This window comes from Oryctolagus cuniculus, chromosome 12 (genome assembly GCF_964237555.1).
Source record: "Oryctolagus cuniculus chromosome 12, mOryCun1.1, whole genome shotgun sequence".
Lineage (NCBI taxonomy): Eukaryota > Metazoa > Chordata > Mammalia > Lagomorpha > Leporidae > Oryctolagus > Oryctolagus cuniculus.
In genome coordinates this window covers 3,400,415-3,417,095 of record NC_091443.1, presented here as the reverse complement: position 1 = coordinate 3,417,095, position 16,681 = coordinate 3,400,415, and the positions used below count along the sequence as shown (strand labels likewise).

The window sequence follows — 16,681 nt, the reverse complement described above, 5'->3', positions numbered from 1 at the left end:
CAGCAGGCCCGAGAGACCCGTGCGTGTGGACGGTGGCCTGCTTCCTGGGAGCCTCGTGGGGTGCTGCCGTCCAGCACAGGGCGTCTCCCAGTGTGCTCCCCACGCCGGGAGCCAGCCTACCCAGGGCCCACGCAGTGGAGGCTCCTAGCTGGGGCCCTGGTCCGTGCTCTGACAGCCCCCACGGGGTGCACGCCCCGGTGAGAGGCCCGCGGTCCTGCATTCTTTCTCCGCTTACGCTGGTGGAAGGGCCCGTGCACCGGGCCTCAGAGCTGCCGTGGGGAAGTGCGGGCAGGGCCGTACCGCCCCGCCACAGCCTTCGTGTGCCGCAGGGAGCGCGTCTTGGCCCAGGGCAGCTTCAGTGCCCAGAGGGCCGCGTCCTGGCTCACGGAGGGCACCTGTCACTCTCCTTGCTGGCGGGAGCTCTCTCAGGCCCACCCACGGAGGCTCCACACCCAACCCAAGAGCCCCCTTACTCCTAACAGCATCACGTGGGATTGGGTTTTGGCCTGAGAGCCTGGGGGACACACGCCCCAGTCTGGAACTGGGAAGGAAATGCCACCAGCTGGGAGGGCCAGGTGGCCACAGGGCCGGCCCGCAGCTGCCGCTCACAGGCAGATAGGAAATCCTGGGGTGGCCGGGCCCCAGGCCCTCAGGGTGGGAGAAGCACTAGTCCTCACCCAGGGGCCGGGGTCCCTGGGGGCTTGTGGAGGTCGGGGGTGGGTGGAGCGTGGTGCCTGCTGAAGATCCCGGCTCTGGTGAAGTCAGTGTACAAGGTCCCGCACTGGGCCTGTGCGGAGACGCCTGCCCCAAAGCTGGCCCGACAGCCAGCTGGGCCCTGCGGCTGGGTCTGGAGTGGCTTCCTCCCTCACCACCAGCGGCAGGCAGCCCAGCTCGGGCGGGGGAAGGGCCCGCACACACCTGGCCGGCGCACACACGTGTGTGTGTGTGTGTGTGTGTGTGTGAGACTGTTCCTGGGCCCAGCCTGCCTAAGGTTGGAGGCACCGTTGCTTCTGGGGCAACCAGGGCACCCCACTTGGCCTAGAACTAGCTTAGCTTGAAAACCAGAGCCTCGTGTCCTGAGAAGCCCCCTACCCCCACCCCTGCTAGTCCTGGGCACGCCCCTTCCTGTCCCCCAGACTTGGGCCTCACCTGTGCCAGGGACCCCACTGGCTGGAACCTGGGTGTGAAGTGGGCATGTCCAGCAGTCCAGGCACCCGGACTCACCCTTCTCTGCCTGTTCCCGCTGTTACCTTGCCCCTCCCGCACCGACACCCCTGCTGCTCGGGGGACCCCCCCCCCCCCCGCGTAGCCCAGAGGGGAGGGCCTCTGACCCCCGTCCCACACTCCTGCTGAGCCTCATCCCCAAGCCCAGGTCAGGCCCGGCCCCGCCGCCTCCGCTCCCCGACCTCGGCCCCGTGGCCCTGCCCCACTCTTGGTAAGGCCCAGGCCCTGGGATCCAGGCAGCCCCCGCGTGCACTCGGCGCCTGGGCCTGGTGGCTCTTGGCGGAAGCCCCGTCTCTGCTTCCGTGAACCCCCACGCTCCGCGCTCGGCCCAGCCCACCCAGCGCGGCTCTGGCAGCTGCAAGGCCCCAAGTTGTTTCTGTTCATTTCTCAAGGGACAAGGCCCACAAGATTTTTCCTCCCAGATGCCCCAATTTTGTGCCAAAATAACTTTTTCCCCCCGGTTATAAAAGCAGCACTCGTTGCTAAATCTAAATGCCAGAACGAATAACCGAGAATGCGCAGGCGACCCTCCGTTCCTCGATGGCTGTGCCTCAGGGACACTTCCCGACCGTCCTCCGAGCCCTGCCAGGGCAGGGGGGATCAGCGCCTCTGTCATCTGAGTGGCCGGCGTGTCCCAAACACTCGGCTGAGAGCGCTAAGTGTGTCCAGTGAGGACTGCACTCCTGTGTCGCTGGAAACGAGCGACACACACACACACACGAGAGAGAAGGAATCTTCCATCTGCTGGTTCACTCCCCAAATGCTCACAACGGCCAGGACGGGGCCAGATTGAAGCCAGAAGCCAGCAACTCCGTCCGGGTCTCCCACGTGGCTGCAAGGGTCCAAGCACGTGGGCCATCTCCCACTGCTTTGGCAGGTGCATTAGCAGGGCGCTGGATGGGAAGTGGAGCAGCCGGGACTTGAACCGGCGCTCACAGGGGATGCAGCATCACAGGCAGCGTCTTAACCCACGCACCGCAGCGCCACCCGGAGAAACTCACTTTGAGGATGTGACTGGGTGGGCCCACGCCTTTGCCTCCGCCCAGAGGCCTGTCTGCCACCCCTCGTGGGAGACGGGTGGGCAGGATGTCCTTGCGCAGGGGTCTCTGGCCAGGTGCGTGGCTGCTGTTCACCCACGCGGTCACACACCCGGCACAGCCCCATCCTGCCGCCCCTGTGGTACGGGGTGTCCCAGGAACAGCGACACACACACACACATCTGTGCCGACCAGGTGTGTGCGGGCCCTTCCCCCGCCGGAGCTGGGCTGCCTGCCGTTGGTGGTGAGGGAGGGAAGCCACTCCAGACCCAGCAGTTGGACCTGCGGCCGAGCAGATGAGCTAGAGGCATGCGGGCAGGGTAGAAAATTGTTGTCCCAGAGCCAGCCCTGGGCTTGCGGAGGGAATTAAACAGGACCGCCGCCGCTTCCAGCCACCCCCACCGCCCCGCCTCCCGGTATCTGCCGTGTGCCCCTCCCCTTGGCACGCGCTGGGGTGCCTTGCACACTTGGTGGTGTGGAGGCTGGGGTAGGGCAGCTCTGTTCTCCTGCTCGTTGGCAGAGTTAACCCCCCAGGAGCCAGCTCCCGGCCTGGGTCAGCTGCAGGTCGCCTCCCACCACTGGTCGGTCCCCCTGGGCGTTGCTGGGCTGGCCTCAGGACAGGCGCCTCATTCTGGCGGCTGCAGGCTAAGTCAGGTAGGCCCCGCCACACTTGGCGACGACCCAGCTTTCTCCTGGGTGTGTTCCTCTCGGTGCGCCGTGCCAAGCAGCCAGGATGGTGGAGGGCAAATCCGACAGCAGTGAGACAGACAGGCGGCCCAGCGCCTGTCCCTACCCGCGGAGTGCAGTGGCCAGGACCCGGGTCTCGCTGAGGGTGACTCCGCATTGTGGCCGGTTGCTGGGCCTCTGCTGCCTGGGCCGGGTGGGCACCCCTCCTGGGGGCTGGTGGAGGTCTTCTGAGCCTCTCTCCCTCCTTGTCCCCTGCCAGCCACTGTGGCCTCTACCCACACCGCTCCTTGAACCAGTGTCCTGGTCTGGCCCTGCTGCCCAGGAGTTGTGGATTTAGGGGCCACTGGGCTATTTCCACTCACGGGACTCAGTCCAGGGGTCGCTGACGGGCTGGGAGGACCCCTGGGTCACCGCACGGGATTGCGGGGAGCAGCTGCCCGGCCCGGGGCCAGTGGCACTGAGAAGCTCCAAGAAGGCTGTCAAGTGGGGCCCAGGTCTCTTGGAGGGGGGGAGGGAGGGGACACCAAGTCCCTTCCCGTCCAGGGCAGTGACGGAGGGTGACGGTTGCCTGGCATCTGGCTCCAGGCTGAGCCACTGGTGGCTGGGGGCGGGGGTGTCCCCGTTTCCGATCGCCCTGCATCTCATCAAACATCCCTGCTGTCCTGCCTCCAGCCCTCAGTCGTTCCGGGTTCGTGTTCAGATAGAACCTGCTTGCCTGGCATTCTAGAAGTTTCTGGCCGACCCTGCCTGAGCTAGGCCCGACCCGGGCCTGTTCCGGGGGCTGCTCCGGCACAGAGCGGGACCTGGGCCACAGAGGCGGACGGGAAGGGCCTGACTGGGGCTCAGATTCAAACTGAGCCTCAGCCCTGTGGGAGGAGGCAGGCTCCGCCCTCCGCCCTCCCCTCCTGCAGGCGCGGAAACCTGATCTGGGCCTGTGCCGGCGGTAATTTATTGGTCTATTGGGCTTTTCTTGGTGGCAAATTGCGTTGTCTTTATTCCTGGGCTCCGGCTCTGGAGGGCTCCGCATTCCTGAGATGGCTCTGCGTGGGCTGAGCTTCACACCCCGCCCTGCACGCCGCAGTCCGTCTTACTGGGCTGCTTTGTTATGCAAACAGGGCGGTAATAATCGGGCTATTATTCTGGAAGATTGGGCCTGATTAACAGTTCAAAGGAGGACTCTGAGAGCGGCTAACGCCGTGCGGGTGCCTGAATACTCCCGCCGGCCTGGCTGGGCACAGCCGCGGCTCCAGGCCCGCCCAGGCCCCCTGCCCCCTGCCCCCTGCCCTGCCCTGCCCCCTGCCCCCTGCCCCCTGCCCCCTGCCTTTCCATCCCTGAGCGGCGCTGGGGAGCTCGGGGAAGGAAAAGAACTGGGACAGAGCGGCCGTGGGCGCCGGTGTGGAGCCCACCCCTCCCCAGAGTGAAATGGAGCCTGCGCCAGGGCGGGTGTGAGCTGGGCACAGGCCGGCCTGCGGTTCCGCAGAGACGACCCTGGGGAGGGCGGGTGCAGAGGGAGGGTGGCTCCTGGGACCTGCCCGGGCGGATGTGAGTCCGAGTCCGCAGCCCGAGAGGTCAGATTTGGTGGGGGCAGGGAGACCAGAGGCCCTGGGAGGGGAGGGGTGCTGCAGGGAGAAACTCCCACACAGACAATTCACACTCCACAGCACGTGCACGCACACGTACACACATGTACACACCGTATTACACACTCCACACCACATGTACACACACATACTCACGCATGTACACATTCATACTACACTGCACATGTACACACCACACACTCATGTACACACACTCCACAGCACGTGCACGCACACGTACACACGTGTACACACCGTATTACACACTCCACACATGTACACACACGCATGTACACATTCATACTACATTGCACATGAACAAACCACACTCATGTACACACACTCCACACCACGTGTACACACACACACACACACTGCATGTACTCATTCACACTCCACACCACGTGTACACACACACACACACACTGCATGTACTCATTCACACTCCACACCACGTGTACACACACACACACACTGCATGTACTCATTCACACTCCACACCACGTGTACACACACACACACACACTGCATGTACTCATTCACACTCCACACCACGTGTACACAATGTACACACCACACAGGTGTACATCACACATACCTCATATACTACATACCACACACATGTGCACACACATGTACACACATACACCCACACTACACACACATACACCACACAGTGCACACACACTACATACTCCACACCCCCTGCACGCACATGTATACACACACCCTGCACACGCACACACACACACACCCTGCCAGCTCCCAGGTTCCAAAGTTCCTGGCGCACCTGCGAAGCCGTTTGGTGCTTGCTCTGAGTGGAGGTCCCGCTGCTGCGAGGTGAGTGGCCCGGGGTCCGAGGGTGGACGCCGCCCCAGAGGTTGGGTGCCCACCCTGCTCGCGGACATTGCACCGGGGGCCCGGGTCAGGCCAGGGCTCAGGGAGCAGAGCTGTGGGGGCGCCCTTGCGGCTTGCTGGGGTGCGTGATTACGGCCCGCGCCAGGGCTCAGGGACCGCGGGAGCCCCGGGGCCTGTGCCACAGCCACACCTGGTTTCCCGATGTGCAGGGTTCACTGCCTGGATTCAGGCCCCGCTTTCACAAAGCCCCCTCCCTGGTCTGTGCGGGTGGCCCCCCGCGCCGCAGCCTTGCCTCAGCGGGGCCAGCGTGCAGTCGGTCCCGTGGTCAGTGATGAGCTGCACTGGCCGCGGGACCCCCGGGCTGGCTGCCCGCGGAGACAGTCGGCCGCATCCCGAGGCCTCCGGGAGCGCCTGCGCACGCATGCGGGGCTCTGGTGGTGCGGTGTCTGTGCGATGCCTCCCGCCCAGCTGCCCGCCGCCCTGCGTTTTGTGAGGCTGGCTCTGGGTCCCTGCGACTTTGGGCTGGCAGGGGAGCCCCCGCAGGCCGGGACAGGGGGCTCCTCAGGTGCCTTGGGGCAGGGCCGCTCAGCATCCGCCCTGAGAGCCGGCTTGGGTCCCAGGGGCCTGGGGCGCCGCTGTCCCGCCCAGGTGTTGCCATCCGCCCCCCAGGGGAGCAGCCCTGGTGAGGGGGTGGGGAAATGGGGCAGGTGACATTGGCCTGGAAGCTTCCAGAAGGGGCCTGGGAGGGGCTGAGCGTGTCCTGTGTCCACCCAGCTGTCGTGACGGAACATCGCAGTTCCAGAGGCTGCAAGTCTGAGGGGGGGTTGTCCCAGGTCCCCCCAGCCCCGGCGACTCCTGGCGGAGAGAGGGCTCTCCTGGGGAGGTGTGATGGCTTCCTGGGGGCCACCCCCAGTCCTGAAGGCACTCCTGCAGATGGCCATCGCCTTGCAAGCTAGGGGGAGGCAGAGTTGGGTCCACGGCCCTCCCTGGTGAGAGGCAGGCAGCAAGTGGGGCCAGCCGGGGCTGCAGCCTCCCCCTGGGGAGGTGGCCAAGGGTGGGGCCGGCTCGATTTTTGCCCTGCCCACCCCACCCCGACTCCCTGAAAATATTTCTTTTGTTTAATTACTTGAGAGGTAGGTTTACAGAGAGAGGGAGGGAGAGACAGAGAGAGAGAGAGGTCTTCCATTCGCTGGCTCACTCCCCAGATGGCTGCAGTGGCCAGCACTGAGCCTGGCCGAAGCCAGGAGCTTCAATCAAGTCTCCCTGTGGGTGCTGGGACCCAAGCACTTGGGGCCTCCCCCACTGCTTTCCCAGGCCACAGCAGAGAGCTGGATGGGAAGTGGAGCAGCTGGGACTTGAACCGGCGCCCACCGCACGTGCGGGCACTGCAGGCAGCGGCCTTACCCATTAGGCCACGGCGCCGGCCGCTCTGTGAGCTCATGCTGAGCGCCCACCGGGGCCCGGGCCACATCTGCCTGCTGAGTGGACGAGGTGACTGAGGCAGAGCCAGGGCCCCACAGGGTCCAGCAGCCACACCGTGCCCCCCCCCCCCACGGAGGGTCTCCCTGGGCCCCTCAGTTCCTGCCCCATCCAGGGTGGGCGTGGGGAACTCCCTGAAGCCGGGAACTGGGGTCTGCCAGGCTTCCAGGGTGTAGGTGGGACAAGACCCCTGCCCCACCCAGCCCCGGCCCTTGGGAGTTCTGTCCTGGTGGAAGGGGGAGGGGACCTGGCGCCGTGCTGTGATTGGCTGGTCCTTGGGAGGGCCGCTCCCGGCCCTGCCCCCACGCCCCTTGTGGCCGTCAGCAGGCAGACCGTCTGGGGCTAACGGCGGGGCACCTGCCCCTCTGTGGGTGCCCTGTCTGAGGCCGGCCCCCCTGGGACTCCATCTCCCTGATCCTGCACAGCCTGGGAGGGCACAGTGATGGCTCAAGTGCGTGGTCCCTGCCACCCATGGGAGAGACCTGGATTGCTCTCCCAGCTCCTGGGCTGGGCCCCAGACCAGCTGTGGACTACGAGGGGACGCCCCCCAGGGGCTCCTGGGGTGTGAGCTGTGTGCACTGCAGGGAGCTTGGAGCCCACTTTCAAAGCCATGGGGATAGCGGTCATCATCACCATTTTCCCTTAAAGAGACAGAGCTACAAACAAGGGTCAGGCCCGGGACAGTGCACACGCACGCCATGTCCTTGGGGCGGGGTTGGGGGTGCTGACCCTGCCCTAGGCGCCATCCCAGCTCCTGCCCACCCCTGGACGTAGCCCCTGGGAGGTAGCGTCCTGAGGCAGGTGGGGGTCCCCCCGGGAGAGGCGGAAGCTGCCCGTGGTGGAAGCTGGCCTTGCGTGGCCCAGCTAGGGCGTCGTGCAGGTGCTAACAAGGCTGTGCCTGCACTGCGAGGGGCAGGGGCTCACGCTGGCCGGCCGGACCCCCAGCCTGCCTCAGACGGCGGGGCGACCTGGGCAAGGGGAGGCCCGTGCGGCACGTGGCTCCGCGCCGGGACTCGGAGTCCGTGGTGACTTCACCAGCACTGCTCAGCGAGGTCCAGCTGCAGCCAGACAGCTGCCGCGTGTGTGACCGTGGCCTCCGTGGACAACACAGGCATGGTGGGGGCTGGAGGTGGACCCGAGCTGGCACCGCTGCCCGTTAGCACCAGGCCGCCCCCTTGCCCTGCGCCTCTGAGTCAGCAGCGCGCTTGGGCTCCTGGCTTAATGGGCCGTGGAGGGCTGGGGGCTGCCTCGGCCCACAGAGTGGACGTTTCAGCACGCAGAGGGAGCTTGTGCCCTTGGCATTGGCCTAAGGTAGGAGAGCACACCTGTGGGCGGGGCTCTCACCAGCGCGCCCACGTTGGCCACCCGACTGTTAGCTAACCGCATCCTTCCAGTTTTTGATTTATTATTTTGTGTGTTAAAGATACTTTGTTTGGGCCGGCGCTGCGGCTCACTAGGCTAATCCTCCGCATGCGGCACCGGTACCCCGGGTTCTAGTCCCGGTTGGGGCACCGGTTCTGTCCCGGTTGCCCCTCTTCCAGGCCAGCTCTCTGCTGTGGCCCAGGAGTGCAGTGGAGGATGGCCCAAGTGCTTGGGCCCTGCACCCCATGGGAGACCAGGAGAAGCTCCTGGCTCCTGGCTTCGGATCGGCGCAGCACTGGCCGTAGCGGCCATTTGGGGGGTGAACCAACGGAAGGAAGACCTTTCTCCCTGTCTCTCTCTCACTGTCTAACTCTGCCTGTCAAAAAAAAGAGATGTTTTGTTTGATTGAAAGGCAAAGATATTGATCTTTCCACCTCCTGGTTCACCTCCAAATGGCTGGGACAGCGGGGGCTGGGCCAGGCCGGAGCCAGGAGCCAGGACTTCCATCTGGGTCTCCCATGGGGGTGGCAGGGGCCCAAGCTCAGGCCATGCTCCGCTGCTTTCCCAGGTGCATTAGCAGGCTGGATCAGAAGTGGAGCAAGGGCCAGTGTTGCAGCAGGTGGCAGCATAACCCGCTGTGCCGTAACTGGCATTCTCCCGTATGGGCGCCATTCGGGGAGTGAACCAGGACATAGATATCTCTCTCTCTCTCTCTCTCTCTCTCTCTCTCCCTCTCCTCCCCTCCCCTCCCCTCTCCTCTCCTCTCCTCTCCTCTCTCTAACTCTGCATTTCAAATAAGCAAAATAAATCTAAAAAAAAACGAAGGGAGCTGCCAGGGCTTGGACCCATGCTCTCACATGGAATGCCAACGTCACGGGCGGCACCGCACCACAGCGCCAATCTTCACTGTACACAAGGCTATGAAAACGGAAAATCTGCCTCTCCCGCCAGTGCGCATTTGAGTAGCCTGTGACTTCTCCAGTGGCGGCCACTTGCAGGACACGGGGGCTACTCCAGGCACAGGTGTATGAGCTGGGTGGGCTACTCCTGCTCCAGGACAGTGGGGTCCGCCCACCCCCACCCACTGGCAGGTGCAGGGCCAATGGGCCGCACCCAGAGTGCCACTGGGATGTCTCAGCCCACTCTCACATCCTGCGTGTAACTCGATATTCTACACACGGTGGCTTCTCCAGGGTCACAAGCCAAGTTCGTGGCCCAGCCGGGAGCAATGGCCTCTCCCCTCAAAGGCCACCCCACCGGGACAGGGCCTCCGTTCTGGAGCCTGGGTGGAGACAGCTGTCCTGCAGCACAGGTGTGTGCCTGGCCACTTGTGGTCACCGTGGCCGTGCATCCCCAGGGAGGGTTCTGCGTGTCCAGGTGCACAACTGAGGTGTGCTGAGCCTCGGGAGTAGTCCCGGTCATTTTGACTGATTATCAGTCCCCGAGCTTTGAGTGACCTCATAAAACAAATCCATGCATTAGGGCAGCTCCAAGGTGACCCCGTCTGGTCAATTCCTGAGCCAGATGGAAAGGGCTGGAGCACCAGCAGCCGAGAGGGGGGTCCTGTCCTCTCTGGTCACTGCAGCCAGCACTCTCTGAGCTCATTCGCTGGTCGCTGGCTGAATGCTGGCCTCAGAGGGGAGGGCTGGGTGGCAGTCCGTTTGCAGGTGGGTGTGATTGGGTGCGAATTCGCCCAAGGCCACACCATGGCAAGCATGTATTGATAAATGGGGTCACGTCCCCTGTCGCTTCTGCCAGAGTTCTTAGGGACAATAGAGGCCCCCCCCAGTGGCCTGTTGGTTCCCTCAGTCCCGCTGGCCAGAGGCTGCGGGAGGCCTCACCAGCCACCCGGAGTCACCTCAGGCTGTGACCTTTGGGGCAGGCTCGACCCTTCGCTACCACCTGCGGGAAACCTCTCGCCCTCTGAACAGCCAGCGCGTGTGTGCACCTGCGCCGGGCCCCGCCCTGACCAGCGCGCCCCTCCCTCTCTCCACAGCCACCTCCCCATGCAAGATCCTCAAGTGCAACTCTGACTTCTGGAGCGCCACGTCGGGCAGCCACGCCCCGGCCACGGAAGACGCCCCGGAGTTCTGCGCCGCCCTGCGCACCTACGCCCTGTGCACGCGGCGCACGGCCCGCACCTGCCGCGGCGACCTGGCCTACCACTCGGCCGTCCATGGCATCGAGGACCTCATGAGCCAGCACAACTGCTCCAAGGATGGCCCCACCTCCCAGCCACGCGTGCGCACGCTGCCCCCGGGCGACAGCCAGGAGCGCTCGGACAGCCCCGAGACCTGCCACTACGAGAGGGGCTTCCACAAGCACGCGGCCGCCCCCAACTACACGCACTGCGGCCTCTTCGGGGACCCACACCTCAGGACGTTCACCGACCGCTTCCAGACCTGCAAGGTGCAAGGCGCCTGGCCCCTCATCGACAACGCTTACCTGAACGTGCAGGTCACCAACACGCCCGTGCTGCCCGGCTCCGCGGCCACCGCCACCAGCAAGGTAAGGGGCCAGGCCTGCAGGACCCCCAGGCTGCCCAGTGCCCAGCCGTGGGCAGTGTCGGGGGAGGGGTCCTGGTGATGAGCTGGGTGCCCCTGCGGCACCTGTGCTGGGTGCCGAGCTGTGAGGTCCCATTCTGGTGGCAGCTCGGGGCTAGTGGGAGCGGCGCCCCTGCTGTGTGTCCGGGAGTGCGCACTGATGGCACGCATGCGTGTCTGTGCGCACACGTGTGAGCGTGTACAGCCCGGGCTGTGACTTACCGTGGATTTCCCCCTGGGGTTTCGGTCCAGGAAGCTTAGAAGCGCTCCATCCTTCGGAATGGCCCTTCCTCCCCCGGTCAGCAGACACTTTGGCCTCCTGGAGCTTCCTGCCGGGGCTGGACGTGGGCTGGGGCGGATGCCACGCGGGCAGGCGGCCCTGCCTCCCTCCTAGAGGCCACGGCCTGCCCAGGGCTTCTCGTGTGCAAACGTCACAAATGCCCCGGGCCGCCTCGCACCCCGCTTCTCCGGGGGAGGTGGGGTGCCCATAGGTCTTTCCTGCAAAGGCCCCAGCACGTGTAGGGCATGGGATGGGCACGCGGGGCCAGCAGGCAGGGCTATGGGATGCTGGGGCAGCCCCGCCTAGACCCTGAGAGGGAGGAGCCGAGGCCCGGGAGGCAGAGGGTGCGGTGCGCCTTGCCCCACGTGCGCCCGGCTGGGTCCACCCAGGTAGGACTTGTCCCGGGCCCAGCTGGCTTCAGAGCCCGACCAGGGACTGCCCAGCTTCTGACCCAAGGTGACCTCGGCGTTCGGAGTCAAGTTCTACTGCCAGGGCCACAGCCAGAGGCGGCCGCAGCCATGGCCCTCAGCCCAGCCGGCGGGGGTGGGTGGGGCCGCTCCCGCCCAGCCGCTCCCGCTCCCCTTCCCTTCCCACCGAGACCTCCTGCTCAGACGGAGCCGCAGCTCGCAGCTCGAGGCGTCCAGGCCCAGAGGGGGCTGTGGCCCTCGGAGCCCCAGGCCTTGGGAACCAGGACCCTGCCCCTCAGTGCCCTGGGGCTTCCGGCCGGCGGGTGGGCAAGGGCTCTGTTTGCCTAGGAAGTGCGCTGGGAGGCCATGCCAGGCGGCCCACAAGGGTGTTCCTGTCGCTGCCCGGCCACCACACCCAGGGAGGATGGCCAGGGACCTGCAGCCGGGGACCGGCCCCGTCCCCACCGCTTCCTGCCTCTCCCCTGGCCTCCCGTGCCCCCCAGGGCTGCCTTCTGGGCCTTCCCCGTGAAGCAGAGTCCCCCAGCCCCAGGCCAGGTGCCTGGGGTCCAGCGACAGCCACCCCAGGAAGGGGCTGCCAACGTGGCCTGGGCAGACAGGAGCCTGGCCCTGGGGCTGAGAGGCGGAGCCACCGCCTGGCCGGGGAGGGGGAGGGGAGGTCGGGCTGCCGCGCCGTGCTGGGGGTCACTGGGGGGCTGCCCGCTGCTGAGCAGCCTGGAGGTCGCCTTTGATCTCCGCAGCTGCCCTGGAGGCCTCGGTGCCACTCAAGGGAAACCCCAGTCCTGGTCTCCAGCACTCGCCACCCGGGGGTCCCCACGCTGAGTCAGCAAACGGTGCCCGGAGCCGGGCGTGGGAGGGGGCAGGGAGGGGCAGGGGTCTCTGCAGCAGCTCCCAGCTGACTGACACGGTGACAGGACGGGTGCCCAGGGAGGCGTCCCCGATGGAGGGCAGCCTGGTACTGCGGGGGGTACCAAGTAGTGGGGGCCTCTGGGCTCTCAGGAACCCCCCAGCCTGGGCCCTTCTGCTCCCAGGAACCCACCATGTGTCTCCTCCCTTCAGCTGGCCCGACCCCAGGCTCCCGGCGCCTGGCCAGCCCCTGCCTGACCCTCCCCTGACCTCACGGCCTCGTGGGAGCTCCGTGTGCACAGGGCCTGACCCGGGACAGCTGGAGGCCTCTGCCCCCAGGCCTCTGCTCCCCTGCCCACCCTCCTCCCACCCCCGCATCTGTGACCCCCACCCAGCAGGGCTGTGAGACCCTCCCCCACCCCGCGGTCCCACACAGGCAGAGCCGAGGATGGGCCGGGGGTACCGGGGTGCTGGGGGCCGGGTCTCTGCTGCCAGGACAGCACCTTGGGCTCGGCACCCTTGCCCGGCTGAGGGCGGGAAGCGGGAGGGCCCAGCTCCGGGTCCTTCCACGTGGACCACGTGCTCCTGCGCCGTCAGGTCGCCCTCTGCTGGGCCACCCGGAAGCCTGGGGTCCTTTCTGCCCGCTGTGGCGCTCGCGGGGGTGGGGGCGGGGGCGCTGGTCCTTCCCCTGGGGCCGGCGGAGGGGGTGACTTTGCGATTTGCCTCCATGTGTGAGTGAGCTGAGCGTCTGTTGGGCGGTGATCTGAGGGTTTCCAAGGCGTTTGTCTGAAGGCAAAAGGACAAGTTGTGAAGGGAGACGCGAGCCGCCACCGTGTGCGGGCAGGAGGGTCCGGCCCTGCCCCGCCGCTCCTGACCGGGTGCCTGTGCCCTGCCCCGCAGCTCACCATCATCTTCAAGAGCTTCCAGGAGTGCGTGGAGCAGAAGGTGTACCAGGCCGAGATGGGCGAGCTCCCGGCCGCCTTCGCCGACGGCTCCAGGAACGGCGGCGACAAGCACGGGGCCAGCAGCCTGCAGATCGCCGAGAAGGTGTCAGGCCAGCACGTGGAGATCCAGGCCAGGTACATCGGCACCACCATCGTGGTGCGCCAGGTGGGCCGCTACCTGACCTTCGCGGTGCGCATGCCGCAGGAGGTGGTGGACGCGGTGGAGGACCGGGACAGCCAGGGCCTCTACCTGTGTCTGCGCGGCTGCCCCCTCAGCCAGCAGATCGACGTCCAGGCCGCCGGCCCCGCCCCCGCCACCCCCGAGGCCTTCCCGTACGAGGCGGCCGCGGCCAAGTGCAAGGAGAAGCTGCCCGTGGAGGACCTGTACTACCAGGCCTGCGTGTTTGACCTGCTGACCACAGGCGACGTGAACTTCACGCTGGCTGCCTACTACGCCCTGGAGGACGTCAGGATGCTGCACTCACACAAGGACAGGCTGCACCTGTTCGGGAGGACTCGGGAGCTGCCCGGCGGGGCCGCCCCGCGGCTGCCCCGGGGCCCCTGGCCTCTCCTGGCCGCCCTGGGCCTGCTCCTCCCTCTGCTGCCTGAGCTCCGTTAGGCAGCGCCTCTGCCATCGGGGCCGGGACGCTGGGGCGCGGGTGGAGACAGACGCGCCGCCCGGCCATCTGCCGGCCAGGGCTGCCCGTCGCCCCCCAGCCGCCGTCGTGCGTGGGACACGGTTGAGATAACTGGCACGCTGGGGTTTGTGACGTAGAGCGGTGAGAGAACAGCTCCTCTACCCACCCCCCACCACCACCACCACGTGAGCCGGCCACGCGGAGCCCCTGGGGAAGCCCCCTACCCCAGCAGAGAGACCCTGGGCCAGGTGGCGGCCCCTGCACCCCCTGGCATTGCACTGACACTGGCCTGCCGCACGCACACTCAGCCCAGCGCCTGGCCCCGCCCCTGGGGGCTGAGGCTCCACCCCCACCCCACGGGGCCTCCCGCCTCCCAGCAAGCTGGTGTCACCTGGCCCGCAGGTGGTGCCCGCCCCTTCCCCCTTGCTTGGGAGGTCACCGCGCTCGGAGAAGAGACCCCTCACTCTGTCCCTCCCCCTCCGCTGGGCAGGGGACCCAGGGGACAGGGCCAGCTGGCCTGCCCTGACCTCCGCTTCCCCCTCCCCGCCCCCTCCCCATCCACCATGTCTGGAATATGAGGGTTGGGGGGGCAGGGTCTTGGAAGACCTGTGGCCCTGAGCGCCCCCGGGTGGCCCCTCCCCTGAAGCCCTGTGGCTGCGCTGGGGGCCCCGCAGACCGAGGGCCGGCCCCACTTCTGCTGCTGTCCCGAGCCCCCGGCCCGCCCCCGCCCCGCCCCGCAGCGCTGTCCGGGACCTCTCATACACTGGCCGGGAGGCTGCGCACCCGCGGCCCCCTCCCTCCCAGAGGTCCCCTCCCCCGGCCGGGCTTTGGACGACCCCCACGTCGGAAGCAAGAAGCGAAGCACTTTATTTTGGTTGTGTTTGATCACGCTCTGCTTGGAAGCGGCCCCCCGCGTCCGCGTGTGTGCGGGCTGCGTGGCGTCACCGCGTGTACATACTGTAAATTATTTATTAACGCTGTGGGCGAGTAAAGTCCGGTGGTTTTGTTTTCTTACCTTCTAGACGGCACGCTGGCGTCTGTGTTCTGGCCGAGCCGAGGGCGGGCTGTGGGGGTGGGCGGCCCCTCTAGGGAGGGTTTGGGGGGATCTTGTCACGGACACGGGTACAGGTGTGTGCGAGGGGTGTGAAATGCTGTGTGGTGTGTGAGCGTGCAGGTTGTGCGTGTGGTGGACGCAGGAAGCAGTGCTGTGTACGGTTGGTGCACGTATGTGTTGCACATGCTTTGTGCACGTGTGGTGCGTGTGAGCACATGAGCGTCACGTACAGCTGTGTGCGTGTGCTCCCCCCCTCCCCCGTGAGCTCTCTGGGTCTGAGTGGGGCCTGGTTCCTGGCCCTGGCGACGCCAACGCCACAGGTGGAAGGACATCTGGGCCCTGGGGAGCGAGGCTGGGTGATGCACTGCAGCTGCTCCCGGAGCCGGGGGGGGGGGGGGGTGCGCTGGCGCTGAGGGCCCAGGCCTTGCTCTTGGTACCGGAGGGCCTGGGGCAGAAGAACGGTGCGGTGCAGCTCAGCCGGGCCAAGGCCCCCTGTCCTCCTGCCAGCCGAGAGACCTTGGGCTGTCACTCACCCCCTTCCCTGGGAGGGGGCCGTGCCTCAGGGGTGCCTGGCAGTTCCATGGGTCCGTGTGTGCATTTCTGAGGATGGGGCCTGACCCTGGGCGGCCCTCCAGGGTGGTGGCTGCGCTACCCCAGAGGGAGAGGTCAGCGGGGTGGAGAGGGGAGGGGCTCACAGACCCTGCATGCTGGGGAGGGGCTGTCCCAGGCTGGGGGGAGGGCTTTCTAGAACCCTGCTCTCACAGCGGCTCCCTAGGAACCTGCAGGAGTCAGGGTTGAGAGGCTGAGAAGGACCAAGCCCACCTATGCCTCGGCACGTCCCAGGACGATGGCGGTGAGGGGTCGCAGAAGGCAGGGACCGCGAGGAGCGGGGCTCAGGAGGGGACCGGCAGCCTCTGCCCCCTGGGGGACGATGCTGCGTGCCACCTGCAGGAAGGTCACACAGGCCCGGACTTCTCAGGACCCCAGGTGTGGCCTGAGACTCCGGTCCCAGGTGCTGGGTTAGGACCGCCCCCAGGATTTGCATTCCATCATGAATGGGGTGCCAGGAGCTCCGTGGTCCCCCGCAGCGGCTGTGTTTTCACGGGGTCGTGGGGGCTGGGTGTGAGCCAGCTGCCTGTTGCAGCCTGGCAGCCCGGGGGTGCCCCTCCCCGGCCCCCGAGTTGCTCTTGGCACACTCAGGACAGGAAGGGGGGCTCGTCCCAGGCCCCGGCAGAGCCGCCCGGAGAAGCCAGCCTGGTCTGAGCCCTGCCAGGAGCACGGGACAGCGGGTGTGGCAGCAGAGCCACTCCTGGCCTGAGCCTTCGACCCCCAGCGGCCCAGGGAAGGAGGAGGGCACTGCCTCGCGGGCAGCCAGGAGCCCCGCCCTTGTGCCGGACAGGGCACCTCCAAAGCCGGCGCAGCACGGGTGTCTGAGGTGTTTACTTCGATGCAAGAAAGGTCACCATCGTGTCTCCGTGAGCTTGCTGAAGGCCCCTCCTTTGCATGGGTTCCAGGGTGTCCTGCACCCTCCTTTGCATGGGTTCCAGGGTGTCCTGCACCCTCCTTTGCATGGGTTCCAGGGTGTCCTGCACCCAAGGAAACAGCTTTTAATCCCGGCGCCGAGCCGGGCAGAGCCAGCGGGGCCGCAGCCCCTGCTCCTGCCACCGTGAGCACACTGCCGCTCCCGAGCTAAGTGAAGGCCCCGGAAGGTTCTAAGAGATGCA

The 16,681-nt window shown here is 66.5% G+C and overlaps 1 protein-coding gene across 3 annotated transcripts in view; it reads left to right on the top strand.

The window, feature by feature from the left end:
• Window positions 1-14,924, top strand: part of RGMA (repulsive guidance molecule BMP co-receptor a) — a 30,828-nt gene extending 15,904 nt beyond the window's left edge. For all 3 annotated transcript variants that reach the window (XM_070053486.1, XM_070053487.1, XM_070053485.1), the window contains exons 3-4: window positions 10,224-10,735; window positions 13,222-14,924. In XM_070053486.1, coding sequence (XP_069909587.1) covers window positions 10,224-10,735; window positions 13,222-13,884 — 1,175 coding nt within the window. In that variant the 3' untranslated portion in view covers window positions 13,885-14,924. The remainder of the gene's footprint in view (window positions 1-10,223; window positions 10,736-13,221) is intronic.
• Window positions 14,925-16,681: the final 1,757 nt, after the last annotated feature.